The sequence below is a fragment of the Hyaena hyaena genome, unplaced genomic scaffold, assembly GCF_003009895.1.
Source record: "Hyaena hyaena isolate Hyena2069 unplaced genomic scaffold, ASM300989v1 scaffold_780, whole genome shotgun sequence".
NCBI classification, from domain to species: Eukaryota; Metazoa; Chordata; class Mammalia; order Carnivora; family Hyaenidae; genus Hyaena; species Hyaena hyaena.
Window position 1 is genome coordinate 252,098 of NW_024081410.1, and position 22,545 is coordinate 274,642.

The 22,545-nt window shown below is 41.9% G+C and overlaps 1 protein-coding gene across 5 annotated transcripts in view; it reads left to right on the top strand.

Annotated features, from left to right (window-relative positions):
- The window catches only part of USP48 (ubiquitin specific peptidase 48), an 87,933-nt gene that overhangs the window by 61,126 nt on the left and 4,262 nt on the right, over nucleotides 1-22,545 (top strand). For all 5 annotated transcript variants that reach the window (XM_039218744.1, XM_039218743.1, XM_039218745.1 and 2 more), the window contains 9 exons: nucleotides 1,961-2,085; nucleotides 2,246-2,368; nucleotides 2,645-2,706; nucleotides 3,306-3,416; nucleotides 4,945-5,075; nucleotides 5,426-5,532; nucleotides 11,108-11,212; nucleotides 16,065-16,220; nucleotides 21,137-21,262. In XM_039218744.1, coding sequence (XP_039074675.1) covers nucleotides 1,961-2,085; nucleotides 2,246-2,368; nucleotides 2,645-2,706; nucleotides 3,306-3,416; nucleotides 4,945-5,075; nucleotides 5,426-5,532; nucleotides 11,108-11,212; nucleotides 16,065-16,220; nucleotides 21,137-21,262 — 1,046 coding nt within the window. The remainder of the gene's footprint in view (nucleotides 1-1,960; nucleotides 2,086-2,245; nucleotides 2,369-2,644; nucleotides 2,707-3,305; nucleotides 3,417-4,944; nucleotides 5,076-5,425; nucleotides 5,533-11,107; nucleotides 11,213-16,064; nucleotides 16,221-21,136; nucleotides 21,263-22,545) is intronic.

A 22,545-nucleotide genomic window follows, 5' to 3' on the forward strand; every position in this document is an offset into this window, starting at 1 on the left:
ATAGTTGATAGACTTTCTTTCACATTTTGGAAACTTACTTATTGCAGGATATAAGTCTAAAAAACGTTGTCTATGACCTCATAATAATTCCTATCCAGCTATATTACATCATGGCAGTTTTTTAAATGATTTGTAACTAAGTGTAGAAACATCATAAGGAAGACGGGGGACCAGTTAAACTGCAGCAAAATGAATGATTTCAAATACTCTTCTGACTTCAAAATAAATTTAGGTTGTTCTTTATACCCATCCAGCATTAAACTAAGTCATTAAGTAAAAATAGCCCCTTATTAAAACAAGGGCAACACATCCATGGTTACATGAAATGCTATTAAAGTGTCTCTGTGTTTGTATTATTGTTTACTTGATTCACTGCTTTTCTGAACCACACTGTGCTATATCATGTACATATATACATACCGCATGTTTCCTCTTTGGTCCTTTTTTGGAAAAAAGGAAAGAAACCACTTTAAAACTATAACTGCCTTGGGGTTTTTTCTAAATCAGTTGTGGAATTCTACCGTAATATTTTTTATGGCTGCATCATGTTTCATCAAAAAAGAGGCACTTTGTTAACATCTGATAAACCAATTAACCTTAAAAAAATTTCCTGTTGTGTCTGAGGACAGACACGTTGGGGTGGATCTTAGAGCCTCAGGAAATTTAACAGCCTACTCAGAAAGTGAAGTTTTGCATTGTGGCCTATTTTCTCTGGTAATTTTTTTTTAATACAAAGTAACCCTTTCTTGAGAGTATTCAAAGCTCAGTAAGCGGTGTAAGGTAAGAATATGCTTTTTGAGGTGTTAGAAATTGTGGGGTTTGGATGGGACAGACCTGGGGTATATCCCAGCTTCATTATAAACAACCTACAGTGACTATACCAATTTTTCTGATTCTCAGTTTATTATGTAGAATATGTAAAGCAAAAAATAATAATACAGTATTTAGAAAGGCCACTGACTTTATTACTCTTCATTATGGGGGTAGAAACAATTGTATCATTTTCAAAACGTAAAGGTGTTTTTGGGTAATGACTACATTTAAAAACATAAACGCAGCTTACTAAAGTATCAGCTGAGAGCAGCCAAATAATACAAATTGGAACCACAGTGGCATTCAAGTGACTCCGTCTGTTAATTCAGCTCAGGTCATGAACTTGAGGGTCATGGGTTCAAGCCCTGTGTTGGGCTCTGGGCTGACAGTGGAAAGCCTATTTGGGATTCACTCTCTCCCTGTCCCTCTTCCCCTCCCTCTCACTTGCCCTCTCTAAAACATTAAAAAGAAAAGAAAAGAAAAAACATGTAGGCAAGTGTGGCATTTGAGTCTAGGTGGAGGTGCATTCCTCCTGAACAACCCCTGCCTTGTCACAGGGGCACCACGATCCCCGCAGCCCCTTTTACTGCTTTCTTCACTGGCAGGAAGATAGGAAGTGCATGGCCGACTCTCGTCTATGTGATTTTACCTCCTGATTTTTCAACCACAGACCCAGACTAAGCACATACAGGAAAGGCTACCACCTTTAGAGTTAAATGACCTTAAAGATGAAATCTACAGATTTTTGAAATGAGGGAAAGAGGGAGCAAGTTACAGAAAACACAAGAGAGTACATACAAACTTTCCTGCAGTTGATGCAATAGGAGGTAGACTTTTTTTTTTTTTTTTTTTTTTTTTTTTAATTTTTATTTATTTCTAGGAGAGAGAGAGAGTGTGAGCAGGGGAGGGTCAGAGAGAGAAAGAATCACAGACTCTGAAACTGGCTCCAGGCTCTGAGCTGGCAGTCAGCACAGAGCCCGACGCGGGGCTCGAACCCACGAACGCGAGATCATGACCCAAGCGAAAGTCGGACGCTCAACCGACTAAGCCACCCAGGCGCCCCAGGAGGTAGACTTTTGACGGGTATATATTGACCTTTTAAAGCTGTTTTCCCCAAAATATTTTTGTTTGTTTGTTTTAAACTCAGGGGAGCTATGCATATCTGAAAATGAAAGACGGCTTGTTTCTAAAGAGGCTTGGAGCAAACTGCAGCAGTACTTTCCGAAGGCTCCTGAGTTTCCAAGTTACAGAGAATGCTGCTCACAGTGCAAGGTACCGAAGGTTGTTGCTGGCATCTGTGGGGATCGCGGGCCGCCTCCCTGGACTCACTTCTCAGAACTGACATTGTACTTGGGATGGGGGAGGGAGGAGGCAAGTCCTGCGCTGCCAGCAGGAGGGGGTTGATTGCTTTTTGCTTCATTCTCTTTTTCAGATTTTAGAAAGGGAAGGGGAAGAAAATGAAGCCTTACATAAGATGATTGCAAATGAGCAAAAGACTTCTCTTCCGAATTTGTTCCAGGACAAGAACAGACCATGTCTCAGCAACTGGCCAGAGGTATGATGGTCATCTATTCAAGGGATAGAATTCTTACCTTTTTAAGGCTCTTGACAAATTCCCAGTGAACTGTTTCAGAACAACCCAGATTCTCATGGTTACATAGTCTAATCAGTGGGTTTATTCTAGCTTACGGTTCCTTGGCAGAGGACTGTATTTACATATTATTTGTAAAACTTGAAGAAGGAGAAACACAGTATATGGAAAAAAGCATTTTGCCTAAAGGATTTCGGTTAGCACTGAGCTAACAGGCACTTGCATGTGCGTCTCTTCCAGGGTACAGAGGTCCTGTACATCGTGTCACAGTTCTTTGTAGAGGAATGGCGGAAATTTGTCAGGTAGAACCCAACATTTTTTATTGCGTTTTGTTGTTGTTTATTTTAATATTAAGAATTACGGATTCCAGGGGCACCTGGGGGGCTCAAGTCAGTTAAAGCATCCAACTTCAGCTTAAGTCATGATCTCACAGTTCGTGGGTTCAAGCCCTGCGTCATGCTCTGTGCTGACAGCTCAGAACCTGCTTCAGATCTTGACCCCCTCCTCCCCTGCCCACACTCTATCTTTTAAAAATAAATGTCAAAATCCCAATGACATTAAAAAAAATTGCGGATTCTAGGGGCACCCGGCTGGCTCAGTTGGTAGAGCATGTGACTCTTAGAGCAGTGAGTTGAAGCCCCATGTTGGGCGTAGAGGCTTCTTAAAATGAAAATAATAAATAAAAATTAAAATAAAAAAGTTACGGATTCTGATCATGGTATCATTGATGGTCACTTTTTTTTTTTTAACATATTAAAAGCTTTCTTTTAATTTAAATTTAAGAAAACATTTATTTAACAAGTATCCTTTTAAATGTGTGCCTGACTTAAAAATAATTACTTTAAAAATCTGAAGTCATTGCCATAGTGAAGTGTTGGCCCTCCTTGTCTCGTTTGAATAGAAAACCCACAAGATGTAGTCCCGTGTCTTCAGTTGGAAACAGTGCTCTTCTGTGCCCCCACGGGGGACTCATGTTTACATTTGCTTCCATGACCAAAGAAGATTCTAAACTGTGAGTTTCTTCTCTTGTGATTTTTCTAATGACTAATGAAGTATATTTAGGTAATTTTTCCTCTGACATAAGCAGTCTGTTTGAAGAATCTAGGCCTTCGCTGAATGGGGGTGGGGGGGGTCGTGTGTCATTTCATAAACTCCACCAGAGTGGAGCACGTAACTTTTTCTTTTAAAGAAAGCAAGACTGCCTCTGCATAAAAGGCGAGAAGCCCCCTGAGACCACCTTGCTCTTTTTCTGTGCTTTGTCCTCCCCAAAGCCCTGCTTTCTTCTTCCTGCTGCTCGTACCAGTACGGCCTCTCAGCAGATGCCTTCCAGCAGCCCAGAGCCACCAGGGTCTTGATTGTAGCAGTTTTTCCTGCAGCCACGAGGCTTCAGGAAACAAAGAGGAGGAAGGCAGCTTGGCCCCAGAACAAAGCCAATAAGCTGGTCATCAGGAATTCTGGGGTCTTAACATCAGAATTTTTGTGCCACCCTTCAAGTGCTTCCAGGAGGACTCGTAATGTGAAATTCACCCCCTGCTGTTGCCATTTTATCTTTTCAAATAATGTTTAACTGTGTAAGAGAAGGTAGAGTGCCTGTGATAGAAACCGTGAAAATTGGAACACATAAAAGTGTCTTTGGGACTAAGCTAGAGGTGGGGAGTTCATTATTCGTGTTAATACTTTAACATCATTATGGAAGCTTAGAGTTAGTCTACATCTTCTAGGTTCTCCCCCAGCTCTCTCTTTCCTTCCTTCCTCTTTGTGGGGCGGGGGTGCTGTAAATGTTGGACATCTGGAAAATATCTATAATAATAAAACAGATATGTGTACTAGCCAGCTTAAAAGTTAAACAATTCAGAGGCGCCTGTGTGGCTCAGTTGGTAGAGTGTTCAACCCATGATTTCAGCTCATGTCACTCATGTCATGAGCCCAGGGCCGTGGGATTGAGCCCTGTTTTGGGCTCTGTACTGATCATGGAGCCTGTTTAAGAATCAATCTCCCTCCCCCCGCCCCACTTGCACGCTCTCTGTCTTTTAAATTAAAAAAAAATAAATAAAATTGACTTAAAAAAGAATTCAAATGAAATCTAAGGTCCCTTAGTACTTATCCTTTCTTCCATTCCTCCTTTTCTCTCTCTCTTTGTCCCTTGCAGTAACCACTGGCCTGAAGTTGAGGGCTATCATCCTCAGAAATACTACTTTAAAACGCGCACACACACACAGAGTAATATTTTGCATATTTTAAATGTTTTATATAAATGGGCAGCATATGATATCCTTCTACAACTAACTTATGTATTCAGTTTCGGATTTTGAAATATTGCCACATTGGTTCCTATAATTTCAGTCCATTTGCTTTCACCGCTATAACAAACATCATTGTTTTGTATGAGGGTATCTACTGTTCATTGTTGAGGAAGATGTATCTTTTCCTTTTGAACTTCTTTGTATTAAATATCGCTTTTAGTTTTGGGGAGACGAGCAGATTGTGTTGGTTCTCCTAATTTCCATGTGTCCTAAGGCATGTTGGGTTCTTTTGCACAGTATAGCTCTCATATGGCCCAGCGAGTGGCAGATGATTCAAAAGCTCTTTGTCGTGGATCATGTAATTAAAATCACAAGAACGGAAGTGGGAGATGTCAGCCCTTCAGAAACACAGTATATTTCTGAGCCAAGTAAGTTTTCATATTCATCTATATACATTTTGTACAGTTAAAAGTTGACATTTTAAGAGGGAAGGAAAGGAAGTGACCACTCTATTCCCTACTTACAATTAGAGACCATGTGTTGGTCCAGACTAATACACCCCAGACAGTAACTAACCTGTTCTCATTCCATTCTTTGTGTCTTTATTTGTTGATAGTAAATGGATTTCCTTATTATTAGCTCAATGGAATAAATTAATAGAAAATATGAGTAATAGTTAATTAGTGAATGCTTCCTGGTTACTTTGATGTTTGTTTTTGTATTATTCTTTTCTTTGACATTAATTCCTCAGCCACTTCTGGTTTGCTCTGTTTTTTAGAACTCTGTCCAGAATGCAGAGAGGGCTTACTGTGTCAACAGCAGCGGGACCTGCGTGAGTACACTCAAGCCACCATCTACGTCCACAAAGTTGTGGATAATAAAAAGGTACCAGTCCCTCTTGTGGCCATGACCAGTAACGATCAAGCTTGCTTTTTGGCTTGCGGTTGGCTTTTCACGGAGGATCTAGGATCTAGGATCACATTTTTGTTTCCTTAGAGCTATTTGGCCTAAGAATTGAAATCGGATAAGGAGTGAAAATGAATAGTTACATTGATTATATGTGGATTTAGTCAGTTATTAATTTGTTCCACAGATAATTATTGGATGTCAGCTGTGTGCCAGGAATGGTCTTGGCAGGGAGGGAATTCCATGGTGAAAAAGACAGACAAGGTGTCTGCCCTCAAGAATATTTGTTTCTCTTGAGGTGCCTGGGTGGCTCAGTTGCTTAAGCCTCTGGCCCTTGATTTCAGGTTTGTGAGTTCAAATACTGCCTTGGACTCTGTGCTGGGGGTGAAGCCTACTTAAAAAAAAAAAAAGAAAAAGAATATTTGTGTCTCATGCAGAAGATCAAGACCAAACCCAGAAAGGGAGGAGGTTCAAGATGATAGCATAGCAAGATCCTGCACGTAACCTCCACCTACAGATACCGCACGTCTCCAGCTACATGTGGAATAACTCCCTCTGAAAGGAACCGAGAACTAGGTGAACAGGTGCCTCACAAAGGATAAAGGGGCCACATCAAGACGGGTCGCAGAGATACAGTTTCATCAAAATTACCACTTCCTTGCACAGCAACCCACCATGGGGGGGAATCTCGTAAATAGGGAACTCCTCCCTGAGGAGAGAAGGGCTTTGACCCACAGGTACCCCAGCCTTTAGGACATGCAGCAGAGAGAGGAGGCCCCCGAATGTATCTGAAAACCAAGGGGGCTTACATTCACAGGAACCATAGAGCTGTGGGGAATGGATCCAGCCTACACAAGGGATGCCCGTTGGGCACTGGGCTCTCATGGCTGGAGGGGACTGCCTTTCTATGCCCCCAGGTCTGAAACACTCAGTTTCAGACCTGGGGGCATAGAAACTAGAAGTTCAGACATACAAACTAGAAGTAAGAGAAGGTTAAATAAATAGTAAGATTCAGTGCTAATGCAGGGCCACTCCTTCAAGACCAGGAGAGAGTTCCACTTACCCCATTGAAACTGTCCAGCAAAATGAGCACACAGAGGAATGGGTTCCAAGGTAAAAACACAAGCAAAAAAGGAAAACAAACAAACAAAAAACCTTAACAAAACAGATAAGTAATTTACCTAATAAAGTGTTCAAAGTCAAGGTCATAAAGATGCTTACAGAATTTGGGAGAATAATTGATGAACACAGTTTCATTCTATAAAGAGGTAGAAAATATAAGAGAGCATCAAGTTACAAAGCTAAAGAATGCAAAAACTGATCTGAAAAATATACTAGAGGGTGTCTACAGGAGATTACCTCAAACACTAGAAAGGCCAGTGATCTGGAATACACTACAGAATTCACCCAGAGCAGTTAAAAAAAATTTTAAATGTGAAGAAAGCTTAAGGGACCTGTGACGCCACATGCAAAAGAACAACAGACATATTATATAGGCGCCAGGAGAAGGGGGGGAAGAAATGGGCAGAAAACTTCTTTGAAGAAGTAATGGCCGAGAATTTCCCTCATGTAGGCAAGAAACAGACACCTGAATCTAGGAAGCCCAGAGAATTCCAAATAAAAGAAACCCAAAAAGTTACACACCATGACACACTAATTAAAATTTTCTCAAAAGTTAGAGAATCTTTTTTTTTTTTTAATGTTTTATTTATTTCTAGGAGAGAGAGAGAGAGAGACAGCGTGAGCAGGGGAGGGTCAGAGAGAGAGGGAGTCACAGACTGAACCAGGCTCCAGGCTCTGAGCTGGCAGTCAGCACAGAGCCCGACACGGGGCTCGAACCCACGAACCGCGAGATCATGACCTAAGCGAAAGTCGGACGCTTAACCGACTAAGCTGCCCAGGCGCCCCAAAAGTTAGAGAATCTTAAATTCAGCAAGAGAAAAACAGCTTGTTACCTAGGAGGGAATCTCCGAGAAAGACTTACAATACAGTCTCTTCATGTCAGAGGGAGTAACGTGACATAGTCAGAGGACTGAAGGAAAAACACTTTGAATCAAAAACACTGTTCCTGGCAAGGATATCATTCAGAAGTAAAGGAGAGAGAAAATTTTCCTGACAAGTACAAGCTAAAAGAGTTTATCACCACTAAACCAGCCCTATGAGAAATAGTAGAGGGACTTCTTTCAGCTGAAAGGAAGGATACTAATTAGTTATAAGGAAATGTGAAAGTAAAAATCTCAGTGATATATAGTAAAGGAAGTGGTTAATCACTTAATAAAGCTAGTATGAAGGTTAAAAGTAGTTAAGGGACCCAAAAAATAAAAAAGATGTAGAAAATTATATCAAAAACATTGGAGGTATAAAAACAAAAACAGTTGTAGAATATGATGCAATTTAACTTGCTATATAACAGTGTATTTTAAGTGTGACTCTTGTGTTAACCACAAAGCAAAAACCTATTGTAGATACCAAAGATAATGAGAAAAGAATCTAAGCATAGCACTAAACAAAGTCATCAATGGACAGGGGAGGAGAGCAAGAGGAGAGGAACAAGAAAACAACAAATTGGCAATAAGGAAATGCCTATTAATGGTTACTTTAAATGTAAGTGGACTAAATTTCCCAATCAAAAGACACAGAGTAGGTGAATGGACACAAAAAACAAGACTTATCTGCCACTTACATGTTGCCTATAAGAGACTTCTGTCGGATGTAAGGATACACAGACTGAAAGTGAAGGGATAGAAAAAGCTGTTTTATTCAAATGGAAACCAAAGGAAAGCTATTTATATCAGAAAATAGGTTTAAAATTTTTTTTGATGATTCATTATTTATTTTTGAGAGAGATAGAGCATGAGTAGGGGAGAGGCAGAAAGAGAAGGAAACACAGAATCTGAAGCAGCTCCTGGCTCTGAGCTGTCAGCACAGAGCCCGACGCGGGGCTCGAAATCACAAACCACAAGATCATGACCTGAGCCGACTGAGCCACCCAGGTGCCCCCAGAGAAAATAGATTTTAAAAAAAGATTATAGTAAGGCAAAGATAGTTGTTACATAACAATAAGTCAATCCAACAAGAACATAAACGTGTAACATTTGTAAATATGCACCCAACATATGGGTACCTAAGTATGTAAGGCAGATGTTAACAGAACTAAAGGATAAGTTGACTGCAGGGTCCCTGGGTGCCTCAGTTGGTTAAATGTCCAACTTCAGCTTGGGTCATGATCTCAAGGTTTGTGAATTCCAGCTCCATGTCCGGCTCTGTGCCAAAAAGTAGAAGATGAGAGAGTGCTCCCAAACTTAGTTTTCAAGTCCAGCAAAGATACTGCATAAAAAGAAAATTAGAGGCAAATATCTCTTGTAACCTTTGGTGCAGAAACCCTCAACAAAATATTAGCAAACCAAATTTCACAGTATGTTAAAAGGAGCATGCCCTGTGATCAAGTGGGGAAGCAAGGATGATTCATCTGCAGATCAATCCATATGATACACCTCATTAATAAAAAGGATAAAATAACATTATCTCAATGCAGAAAAGCATTTGACAAAATGTATTATCCATTTATAAGAAAAAATAAAGTGGGTAGTGATTGAACATACCTCAACAGAATTAAGGTCTCATATGACAGGCCCACAGCTAACATTATAGTCGATACTAAAAAGGTGAAAGCTTTCCCCTTTAGATCAGGAACAAGGCTTTCAATTGTCACCACTTTTATGCAACTTACTATTAGAAAACCTAGCAAGAGCAGCTAGGAAAGAGAAATAAAAACACATCCAAATTGGAAAGGAAGAAGTAAACTATCGCTCTTTACAGATGACATGGTTTTATGTATGGAAAACCCTAAGGGCTTCGCCAAATAACTGTTAGAACTTACAAACAAATTTTGCTCTATTGCAGGGTACAAAATCAATATATAATAAAATCAGATGCAAGCCACCTGGCTGGCTCAGTCTGTAGAGCATGTGACTCCTAATTCCAGGGCTATGAGTTCAAGCCCCTCATTGGGTGTAGAGCTTTAAAAAAAAAAATCAGTTGCATTTTTGTACATCTAGCAGCAAACCACCAGAAAACTTAAGGAAACAATCCCATTTACACATCCCTGAAAAAGAAAATAGGAATAAATTTAACCAATTGGGTAAATGATCTGTACTGAAAACTGGAAGATGGAGGAAGTTGAAGAAGACACGAAATGAAGGCTATTCCTTGCTAATGAATTGGAAGAATTAATATTGTAAAAGTAACGATATTACTGAAAGTAATCTACAGATTGAGTGGAACCTCTATCAAATTGAAATGGCCTTTTTCACAGAAATCAAACAACACAATCGTAAAATTTGAATGGAACCACAGAACATTTCCAGCAGCCAAAGCAATCTTGAGAAAGAAAAAAGCTGGATTCATGATTTTGAATTATATTACAAAACTACAGTGACCTTGAGTCATCTGGGTGCCTCAGTTAAGCATCTGCCTCTTGATTTTGGCTCAGGTCATGGTCGCTGGGTTCATAAAATCTAGCCCTGCTTCGGGCTAACAGCCTGGAGCCTGTTTGTGACTCTGTCTCTTTTCCCTCCCTCCCCCACTTGCGTTCTTGTTCTCTTCTCACAAAATGATAAATACATAAATTAAAAAAAAAAAAAAATGGGTGAAGGAGTTACCAGGGTGGCTCAATCAGTTAAGCATCCAAGTGGGTGGAGGAGATCAAGCAATCCAAACCTCTGGTTATAAAATAATGAAGTCATGGCTATGTAGAGTATATAATGTATATAGTGGTAAGTATAGTCAATATTATATTGGAAATTTGGAATTTGCTAAAAAAGTAAATCTTCAAACATATGATGGCAAACGGTAACCAGCGTTAAGATTTCAAGGCTCAGGTCAAGATTTCAAGGTTCCTGAGTTTCAGCCTCACATCAGGCTTGGGGCTGTCAGGGCATAATCTGCTTGGGATTCTCTCTCTTCACTCCTCCCCCATGCTTTCTGTCTCTCTCAAAAATAAATACATTTAAAAAAATAGTATCCAGTGTATCTAAAGCTTTATTGTTTGTTTGGAGTTTCCTAACGGGTATTTCATAATGTAAAAGAGCACTTGCTCCATCCTTCCCTTTCTCAGTTGGAAGGAGTATTGTGGCTCCAGCTGTCTGAATGGTTTGACAGTCCCCATGCTAGGGTACAGGGTAAACTTAGAGCCTCTTTGACCTTCTGTAAAATCACATCATTGTAAAAGCCTGATAGTAATAACTTCTGCAGATACTGCTTACTTACATTTATGATGACCACATTATATACAAGAGTAAGTCCTAGGATACAAACTAACATGTTAAAAGAGCACAGGAAACAGACCTTGAGTCTTGATCCTCTCTGCCTGGTCTATTATCCCACTATTGATAAAGCCCCCACACCATTCAAAGCCTGCCCTGCAAGGTTTTGACTCTCTCTCTCTCTCCCCCCTCCCCGCTCCGTATCCCTCTCTCTCTCCCCCTCCCCCCCTTCTCCCCCCTTTCCCTTTCCCCCTTTTTTTCTCTCTCTCTCTCTCTCTGTTTGCATTCAGGTGATGAAGGATTCAGTTCCAGAGCTGAATGTGAGTAGTTCTGAAACAGAGGAGGATAAGGAAGAAGCTAAACCAGATGGAGAAAAAGATCCTGATTTTAATCAAGTACGTGTTGAAGCTGCTTTTTGTTGTCCTACCTTCCGCTTTTCTGAAAGCAGCCACTCCCTGCCCCAGGACATTTGTCTGTACCCTGCGTGGGACATTGGTTTCTCAGCTCCTTTGTTTGCCCTCTCTTCCTCACTTTTGGTCGCAGACAGTAGTGGCCCTGATTTCTCTCAAAATCCTGTGAACTGTATTATTCCATGATTAATATATTTGTTGCTAGTAAGTAAGACTGGCTAAAATATAATATAATGATCAAATCATTAGCTGGAAAAGAAGATTAAAATGAGATGCATATCTTCATGTGTTGCTTAATCATGGAATATTTAAGTATGAAAACATTAAGTCCTGATTTCCATCACTACAAACAAAATCAACTATGGTCTTAGTAATTGAATTTATAGAAGAGATTTCTAGGTTTCTAATTAAGGTATCAGTAAAATGAACCAGATCAGCATTAGTCTTTCTTATTTCATTGTGACGAATTTAATGTTTTTCTCTTAAAGTTTCCTGTTTTGTGTGTATTCTGTTGTGATGTTCTGTCCCACTTATATTTTGCCTGTTCATAGTGATATTGGAGAAAAGGATATTAAGAACAGGAAATAACTTGGGAATATGGTTGATATATGGTATAGATAAGTTTCAGCTTCTCACAAAGCCAGACTACCGAGTTCCTTGAAAACTGAAATGCATGGAATTTCTCCTTGATTACGATTTAGTTGTATCAGCTGAAATACTTTCTTTCTTTGGTGCTTAGAGTAGCCAAATTATGTTTAACCCTAAAGGAATACAGGGGTTAGACTCTGCATCTGCTAATCTGTTACAAAGTGGAGCTACCCATATACATTTTCACCATCAGAAAGCCAGAAAAGCCCTGTTTGCTTGAATTTTGGTCTCCGTGTGGTGAATGTTACTTGTATTTTCCACCTGGTACAGAGAGATCCACATCTGATTGCCCTCCTTGTTAAATCTCCTGAAATGCTAACTGTGAACACCTATCCAAGAACAGTACCGGGCATTTGGCACCCCCACCCCCTGCTGATCACGGTCTGCCAGTCTTTCAGGCCAATTTGTGTTTCAGTCAGGCCACAGTGGATGGGCCCCTTCACTTCAGAAATAGCCAACCCCATACATTTTACAGGAATGCCGATTTTTTTATTTTGATGGGACATTGTAAATACTGTGCTTACTCATATCTTTGTCCATGTAGGTCCTCTGTTTCTTGGCACAGATTTTGAGATTACTCTTGACTGGAGTTGGCTGACCTACCTTTGCAGTTCACTCCTAACCGTGTTTGTCTTCAATTCTTCTCAGTCTCTGTTGCCTCATACAATCCATCTTCCAAATCAGAGACCCGCAGACTAGTCTGTTTGCTCATTTTAGTTGATACATTAAAATTACATGCTTGTGGAGGGCAGCGAACATCTCCGGACTTAGGACTCTATTTTCTTTTCGTTGCTTGGCTGGCAGTACCATATTGTTTTAATGATTGTCTGTTGGATGTATGGTTTAATAATGAGTTGGAAATCTTTTTTGTTTTTCCAAATCTTTTGTCGCTGACTCATTTTCTGAATAAATAGATACATTTTGTCAGTGAGTTTGTAAAGCTAGATATGTAAGTGCATATTGTCCTTAGTTTCTGTTTTAAGCTTTGCTCTTCAGCCTGAGTTAATTTAGAAATCTCTTCACATTTTCGAGTGATGTAGAATTTTGGGAAGCCAGCGTTTCTGAATGTCTAGTTTTATTCATTGTGGTTATAACCACAGCAGTTTCTAAAGAGTGGATGTGGAGTTACTGTTCTCAGTTGTGGATGACTGCAGATTTCATATTTACAAATATGACAGAGAATGCTGGGAAACATCGCTCTTTATGCTATAATTTTTTTTTATGTATACATTATAATTTTCTTCTGTCTTCCCTCTCCTTGTTTGGATATTGTCATATTCTAGAATGTTTTAAATATTTTTGACCCTCAAAATTTAGCCTTCCTTTAGAAAAGAGATGGCCCCATAAGAATGGTGTACTTTTTCAGAACTTTAGGGTCCTCAGACATTTGCTTTGTTATGTACTACAGTTCAGGACACAGATAGCTTCTGTAATTGCAGTTTAAAATCCCTGTAATAGGAAATGATGCATCTCTGCTTGTCCTTAATGGGGAGGAACAAATCCCCTTTTTTTTTTTCTCTAAGCTAGATCAATCCAGTCCCTTTGACTTTGACCTTTTCTATAGTTCAGGTTAATAATGCACCCAGTGTCGGATATCACTTAGGTAATTGAAAGCCATCTAAAACCAGTGGGCTGGTTTTTGTCAGATAGTTGGATTTAAATTCTTTTTTTTTTTTTTAATAATTCTGGGAAAAGCTTTTAGACCCATTTAAAATCAGAGACTTTAAAAAAAATGTATCTTCCTTAATGCCCAGGGATTTGTTATTTGATTGTGTTTTGTATTTCTAAAGTAAAATTTGGATACATTGTAGATATTTTTAGCCTTTGTAACTTGGGAATTTGGGTCCACCTTCATCTTTCCTTTCTGTGGTTGAGATTAAAGAAACTGTTTCATCAGCTTTTAATTTATTATTTTTTAATGTTTTTATTTATTTTGAGAGAGAGAGCATGTACACGCATGAGCAGGGGAAGGCAGAAGGAAGGAGAGAAAGAGAATCCCACGCAGGCTCTGCTCTGTCAGCACAGAGCCCCAGACACGGGGCTCAATCTCAGCAACCCTGAGATTATGACCTGATCCAAAAATCAAGAGTCAGATGCTTACCTGACTGAGACATCCAGGTGCCCCTATGTTTTTTAACTCCACTTGCCACATTACTTGAAAAATTTTTTTTGTAAATGTTCATTTATTTTGGGGAAACACAGAGAGCACATGTGTGGGGGAGATACAGAATCCAAAGCAGGCTCCATCTCTGAGCTGTCAGCACAGAGCCCAGCGCAGGGCTCGAACCGACGAACTGTGAAATTATGACCTGAGCCAGTCAGATGCTTAACCAGCTGAGTCCCCCACATGACTTTTTTTTTTTTTAATGTTTTATTTTCTCAGAGAGAGAGCCCGTGTGCAGGGGAGGGTCAGGAAAGAGGGAGATACAGAATCTGGAACAGGCTCCAGGCTCTGACCTGTCAGCACAGAACCTGACGCGGGGCTCGAACCCACAATCTGCGAGATTATGGCCTGCGCTAAAGTCCGACGCTCAACCAACTGAGCCACCCAGGTGCCCCTAGCTTTTTCTTAACGAATGTTAGAACCACCTGTGTGTCTCTGTAGCCTCAGGACTATTGCTGAGCCTCGTGCGTGGAGCCTAGCCAGCGGGTGTCACCCTGCGCCAGTGCTCTTGTCAGCTTGCGTCCTGATCCTCATCTACTTTGTAAGTCTCCGGGTCTCTGTCAGTAATGAGTCTGTGGCACCTGTGTCCATGGTGGCCCCTGAACCACTCTGCTCATGCACAGCTAACGCTCAGTGACAGCTGCAGGGACCGGAGCCAGGGCCTGGGGGCTTACCTCATCCCGATTTAATTAAAGCAGGGGGAAACTTGTTTAAGGAGTCTTGTGTCTCTCATTCCTTGGCCTGGTTAACAGAAGACTCTTGACTGTTAGCCTTCTTATGAGGCATTTGTGGGAGTGTTGTAGGAAGACATTTGGTCCTTATCTATCATTTTTTTTCCTCAAGATTGGCACATTAGGAATTCTGTATCCATATGTATGTATGCCTGAATATTTTGCTGAACTATCTTTAGGTAAATCATATCCATCATGACTTTTCACCTCTAAATACTTAAATCAGGGGCGCCTGGCTGGCTCAGTTTGTTGAGCATCTGACTCTTGATTTCAGCTCAGGTCATGATCCCAGGGTTGTTTGATCGAGCCCTGAGTCAGACTGCTTGGTATTATCTCTCTCTCTCTCTCTCTCTCTCTCTCTCTCCCTCTCCCTCTCCCTCCCTCCCTCCCTCCGCCACTTACCTCCACTCGCTTGCTCTAAAATTTAAAAAATATATACAGACTTAAAGCAGCATATAAGTAAGATAGTGTTCTATTGCCCATACTCAAATTTTTCCAGGTGTCCCAAATATGCAAAATAGTATTTCCCCCTCAAACCAACAATGTCAGGATGTACATTGTATTATATCTAGAAGGCTCGTCCTACCTCCTTACCCCCTTTCTTTTCCTCTTTGACCTTTGATGTCTTATAGATTGTCCCTCATCTCTGATGCAGCTGATTGCCCCTTACATTATTGATTTCAGTTTGTTTCTCTGGTCTCTGTATTTTTTGTATATTGGAAATCGGCTCCGATGTTTGATTAGATTCAGGTCTAAAAATTTTCGCAAAGATCTTTCACAGACAGAGCTCTTTCTTGATCCTGTCAAGAGGCATAGCATGTCCCGTTTTTAGTTAAACCGAGTTTGATGTCTTTATTATTAATGTCTTTTCTTTTGAGAGTTCTCAGCTGTTTATACTCAGTTTCCTTGCCTTCTCAAAAAGAAACCGTGTAATACAAACATTACGATTCAGATTGTTTCTGGATGAAATTTAGTAATCTTAAAGTTTTTTAGTTTATCACGTGTGTGCTCCTGACTTAAGGTCAAAGGTACCATTTTGCTTTTAAATGTCCTTTTTATAGTAATTTTTTGAAAAACACCTGGTGCTTACATGCAGTTACCAGTATATCTCACGCATCCTTTTCTTTTTCAATTTTATGTGAGCCTGGTGAGTTTCTATTCATTGTTGACCCTGAATTTCAAATGTTTAAGGGACCAATAAGTAAATTGCTTTTGTCTCTCTGATGAACTTCATGAGCATGGGTCACAGAGTGAATCATCTCAATGCTTTGTTTGTTCTGGGTTTTTATTACAGAGCAATGGAGGAACCAAGCGGCAAAAGATAACCCATCAGAACTACGTAGCCTATCAAAAGCAAGTCATTCGGCGCAGTATGCGACATAGAAAAGTTCGCGGTGAGAAAGCACTTCTTGTTTCTGCTAATCAAACGTTAAAAGAATTGAAAATTCAGGTGAGGAAAATACAATGTTTGTTTAAGTACGCTGTCAACTTAGAAGGGACCTTCCTGCTTTGCCCCAGGTTTATGTACGCCTCTGTTTTCTTTCAGGGTCCACCCTCCTAGTATTAATCCATTGAGAAGGGTTTCTTTTGATTTCAGAATATTGCCCACAGGACCCCTAATTTGAAATAACTCCTTTAAAAAACTTAAAGTTTTCAAAATAGCCAAGAATTGGCGTACCTGGCTGGCTCAGTTGGTGGGACACGCAACTCTTGATCTCAGGCTGTGAGTTCAAGCCCCACGTTGGGTGTAGAGATTACTTAAAAATAAATTTAGGGGCGCCTGGGTGGCTTAGTTGGTTAAGCGTCCGACTTTCGCTTAGGTCATGATCTCATGGTTCGTGGGTTTGAGCCCCGCGTCGGGCTCTGTGCTGACTGCCAGCTCAGAGCCTGGAGCCTGTTTCAGAGTCTGTTTCTCACTCTCTCTCTGACCCTCCCCTGCTCACGCTGTCTCTATCTCTCCTAGAAATAAATAAAAATATTTAAAAAAATAAATAAATAAATAAATAAATTTAAAAATTTTTAAGAAGCCTCACAAGATAGCCAAGAATCTTTCTCTGAAGGTGAAAGTGGTTTGGATTCTGAAAACTTGGGCAAGTTCTGCGTAGCTTTCCAATAATGAGGAACATTGAGATTGAGAGCCCTCAAATGCGCTGCACGCCGAGGTTGTCCGGGGATAAATGTTCCCTCGCTTTATTGTGCCGTATGTTTTCCTTTGACCACTTAATAAGTATTGGAGCCAGTTACCCGGATCTGCTGTGAAACTGGAGGGGAAATAAAAGGCAGCTACTTCATTGTTTATTCACTTGGATGAGTCTGGAATTTTTTTAATCACAATATTTTTGGTGTCACATAAGTCTATTTGATAGAATTTTAAAGTTACCTCTCTTTATAGATTGATGTTTTCCACATGGGTTTTTAAAAATTTGTTTTAGATTATTTTCCTCTCCATCCCATTCTCCGCCCCCCGCCCCCCCCCAATAACAAGCATTGTTTGGCACATCAGCTGAGCGATTGCACTGGAGGCATTATAAAAATGCTAGATGATTTTGTTATTTCTTACTATCAATACTAAAGTACTGTACATAAGGGTGGCAGTGGTGTGTCCCAAATTTTTGGCAGGAGGGACTGATAAGTTCAAGATGCCCATGAAAGAGGGGGGAAAAAAAAAACAACTGGCCCCTAATCGGTTTCAGACACTGATGTATATCCAGAAAGTCGACCAAATTTCCCTCTTTGCTGCTTTCATGTGGCATAGTTTACTGGTTCTGCATTTTCTTCTTGCTGCTGATATTTATCATTGTAATTGAGACAAAAGTACAGGCTTCCTTTGAGGGCGTTATATGTTCCAGATTGTCCTGGGAACAGCATTTCCCTTGGTTGAACCCAGGGCTCTGAAAATAAACGTGTTGGCATAATGTCTTTACTCTGTTATTGTACCTTTTACATTTGAGAAAGCTTGTTTCTGTCACCGACTTTTGGCCTGTCAGTGGTAAACCTCGAACATTCAAAACCTTTAAATTACAAAAAGAGCCCCTGTGAATAAAGACATTTAAAAAGCCTGTGCTGCTTTTATTATGGACTCCCAGTTTTAAAGAACAAATCGAAAGTCAGCAGAAATCACCTCTGTTTAGGAACACGTTACCTGCACAGCGGAGCGGTTAGAAGCCAGCCGCCGTTCAGATGAAACCCCGACGTGCCCTTCTCTGATGGGCCCTTTGCAGTGTCCTTCCTCCCACCCCCACCCGGGCTTTGAAACCGTGCCACCCTGAGTCAAAAGAAAGGGCAGTGAGATGTAATTTCCCCTTGCTGCTCAGTGGAGGTAGCTTTTGAAGCTTCCACTAGATGTGACCTTTTGCCTGGCAGCCTGGCCAGCATTGGGGTTTGTGGTGGGCATGAGTGTGGCCCTCAGATAGTGGTGGTGAGTGGTTTCTGTTTTTGTTTTTTCAGTATGTAATGCCTTTTTTTATGTTTGATGGAGCCTTTCCTCTTGGAGAGAGTACATTTCCAAGTTAATAGGATGGCATCATTTGTAAAATTGTAAATGTTTTATTCTAGACGTACTCATTTACTTACTGTTGCTTAAAATCTTAAGAAGTTTGCCTTGACTGATGATTAATTCAGCCACCCCTGATACCGTAAAGTAAATGGAGGCACAATTGATGCCTCTCCCTTCGCAGAAGATGTTTGGTGTTGTTCTATTTCCTTTTCCCACAGACGCGTTGAGTGGGTCATGCTGCCTGCCTTAGTAAGGAGGGGACGTTGGCACTGTGGTTAAATGGCTGCCAGCCGAAGCCATTGCCCCTGTGTTTCCTCTGGCCACACACCCCTGGGCCATAGCGAGCGGCGCAGAGTGGCTTCCCTTTAGGAACAGGGTTTTCGTTGTTCCTCATATGCTCTATAGATGAGGGATGCTGTACCTGTATACTATATATGTATATTTTTAATGTTTATCCATTTTTGAGAGAGACAGAGACAGAGTGCAAATAGGGGAGGGGCAGAGAGAGGGGGAGAGAGGGACACAGAGTTCAAAGCAGGCTCCAGGCTCCGAGCTGTCAGCCCTACACGGGGCCCGAACTCACGAGCTGTGAGATCGTGACCTGAGCTGAAGTCAGACGCCTGACCCACTGGCTACCCAGGCACCCCTGCACCTATATACTATTAATTATATGCAGGCATTTTTATGGCTTGTGCTTTACTGTGCCAACAGCCTCCATGCCCTTGACTGGCCTATTCCTTCTTCTAAAGTAACGTGTTCTCCTCACTCATAAATACTTGTTCATCTTTCATAGCTCCTCTTCTGCAAACCTGCCTTGGCCTCCAGCTGTAGAACCGACTCTTCTTTCCTCCATGCTCCCCAGATCTCACATGTACCTTCTGCCCCCAGCCCCACCGTGTTGTTATGCCCTCACTCTCTGAGCTCCTCTGGGCTGGGGTTCCTCCCTCAACATTTGTATTTCCCACACTGAACAAAGCATATGACTCATGGTAGCTTCTTAATAAAACCTTCATTAGTTGCCAAATGTCCTTGTCTGTGTGCTCAGCACATAAAGTCCTGAGCAGCCGCTCAGTGAAGGTGCTCACGTCTGGAGGTGTTTGCTTTGTCCAACCTCACGGGGTGCTCTGGACTACCAGCAGGCATCCCTGCAGTCAGGCAGCTGTAATGTTGCCCCGTTGAATTGGTGCTGGACACCTGCACTGTAACGCCGCTTTCTTCCTCCCGAGTCCTCTTTGGTAACCTGCTTACCTCCGCCTGGTTCCTGTGCACTGGGCTGGCTCTGGTAGAAGCGTCCTGTTAGTACTTCTTACCAGAAATGGGCTTATTGATTCAAAGACAGTTTATTGATGATATCAGTATATGTCAGCCACAGAGCTATCTGTGTTGTCTTTTTTTTTTTAATGTTTATTTACTTATTTTGAGAGAGAGGAGCGAGAGAAAGAATCCCAAGCAGGCTCCACGTGGCAGTGCAGAGCCCAACACAGGGCTCATACTGCTGACCAATCATGAGATCATGACCTGAGCATAAGTTCAGAGTTGAAAGCTTAGCCGACTGAGCTACCCAGGCGCCCCAGAACCATCTCTGTTTCTCAGGAGCTGGCGTCCTTTTGAGAAGTTCCGTTAACATTCCATCCAGTGTTGTTATCCTTGTTTCTAATATTCTGTATGCCGTTATTAGAGTCATTTTTCTGGTCACGGTCTTCTTGTCTTAGAAAGCTCTTGGGCCATGTTATACACACAACTGGCTTAGGGCTGCTTCATCTTTCAGGATTCAGAGAGTAGAGGAGTAGCATGCATATAAAGGTAGAAAAGTCTTCCCGTAACATTGACGTTGGTAATAAACATACATGTAATAAAACATTCACTTGAGTATGTAAGTTATGAAGCATGATAAAATGAATACTCTTTAATTCACCCGCCAAGTAACAAATTAGAACATACCATTGAAGGTACCTGTGTGCTCCTGTCCAAGGCCCACTCCTTGCCTGCCCACTAGTAATTACTACCCAGAAATGGTAAAAAGAAGACATTTTTGTCAACTTGGAAAAAATGTTTAAGTATTATGCATAGTAGTCTTCCTGAATGTATTTAACGTTTTAAAATTATTATTTTTTATTTGGAGAGAAAGTTGGGGAGACAGGTGGGGTTGGGAGCAGAACCCCAAGCAGGCTCCATGCTCAGCGCAGAGCCTGATGTGGGGCTTGATCTCACAACCCTGGTATCATAACCTCAGCTGAAATCGAGAGTCAGACATTCAACCAGCTGAGCCACCCCGGGGCCCCTGAATGTACTTAAATTTTTAACAATTGGCTAGAATTAGGAAGGGGTCGCTTCCCGTAAGAAGTTCATATTTTGGTTCCTAGAGGCGAGACTGTCTAAGAAAATACCGCAGTCCCAAGGGCTGAATTATGTAGTCCAGGCTTGCTCAAGAAATTAGGACAGAAAGATGGCTTGCCGGTTAATTTAAAGATGGTCTTAGGGAAGAATTTTTGACTTGATTGTTAAAAGGACGTGGGGCTGGGCATGAGGACAGTGACCGTCCTTCCCTGCCCAGGCCTTAAAACCAGAGGAGCCACCCGCCCGCTCCACCTGCTGCTTTGGTCCCCACCCCACCTCCGCTGCGGGGGAGGGGGCAAGACGCAGAACAAAAGGGCCCCTGGGTATAATTGTTCTCTACCAGGCCTCCTAAGGATGTTCCCAGATCGGCTGGGATTCTAGTCTCAGTAGGAGTGGAGCCAGTGGGCTGACTGCAAAGAATAGTCTCTTTTGTTTGTTTGCTTGTTTAAGGAATCCATGTATTCATGTATTCCAATAGGGTCTAAGTCTCAGTACTTTTCGCCTCATACCCGCTTTCTTTCACGTTGGCACAGATCATGCACGCGTTTTCAGTTGCTCCTTTCGACCAGAATCTGTCAATTGATGGAAAGATTTTAAGTGATGACTGTGCCACCCTCGGCACCCTTGGCGTCATTCCCGAATCTGTGATTCTGTTAAAGGTGGGTGATGGCTCCTTCCCTAAGGAATCCCAGAAGGCTTCGACGCCCTGCACCCACCAGCGACAGCGGTTGAGGTTGCCCCTGGGCGTCAGCGGGCTGCGCCAATAGCAACTGGCCTCCAGACCCTCCCGCTCTGGCTCAGTAGGACTGAGTGGAGATCAGGACACCATCAGTTCTTGTGGGGTTTTCATCATTTTTGTTAAAAATGATAGATGTAGATTAAGCCTCCACCCAGACTTCTGGGTCAGCAGAATTCCTTAACCATACTTCTATGAAAGCATCCCCTCATTTCCTCTTGGCTCAAAAGTACCAGCCACTCAAGCTAGGAAACAAATGTAAGACCCGAGGCTTGGCCACGATAGTCAAAATGCTTTTGGTTCACTTCTTGGGATTTTTGTCCGGGGCATGGAAATTGCCTTTGGGTATAGTAGATTCAGGAGCAGTGGAAAGTGTTTTGCAAAGGCAAGGTCCCGAGACGTTGAGGAGAGAGTCCTTGAACTGCCTCATCAGCCCAGTCCTGTCCTTACCCTCCCCGAAGGGTTGGGTTTTGTCTCTTCCCTTTGCCTCTTTGGTTTTGCAGTGGCCAGAAGCATCCCCCCCTGTGCCTGACGCCACTGCGTCACCCGATAGCGTGTTTGTATTTGTTCACGCATTTGAGCTGTGAGATACATGCTTGTCACACTCCATCCTGGGGAGAGAGAGTTCGACCCTGGAGATGAAGGGGCAGGTCCATACCCACCACTCCACACATTCCTACCGCCTGCCCTTCCCTTTTGTTTCCTTTTGGCTTTTCTTTCAACTGTAGGTTCTGTGGAATTATTCTGAAAACCTAGAATTGCCAAGCCCTGAAGGTCCCCAGGTCTAAAACCCTTGTCATAGCCCATGTTATCTGCGGTCAGCTAGAGTCTGTGCTGGTCATCAGCCTCAGTGCTGGCTTCTGTCCTGAAAAGGGAATTGGTGATTTGTTCCTGGTGCTGAGGAGGGACAAAAATGTCTTTTTCAGCTAACTTAACTTTTTAGAGGACCAGTCTGACTTGGTCTCCACCTAACTCGCTATCACCATCACTCTGGCATCCTAGCTCATGTTCATTTTGTGCATAGTAACCTCAGGGGAATCAGTTTCCACATCAAAAGGTGTATTTAAGGGCAGGTAACCCCTGTCACCATGTGTGGTTTGGGGGTGATGAGCGTAGACCTGTCATTGTAGGCAGGGGCATCCTGTGTTAGTCCTGGACGTGGCTGACAGCGCGTGTATCTGTGTCCTGTAGAAGACACTGGTGGAC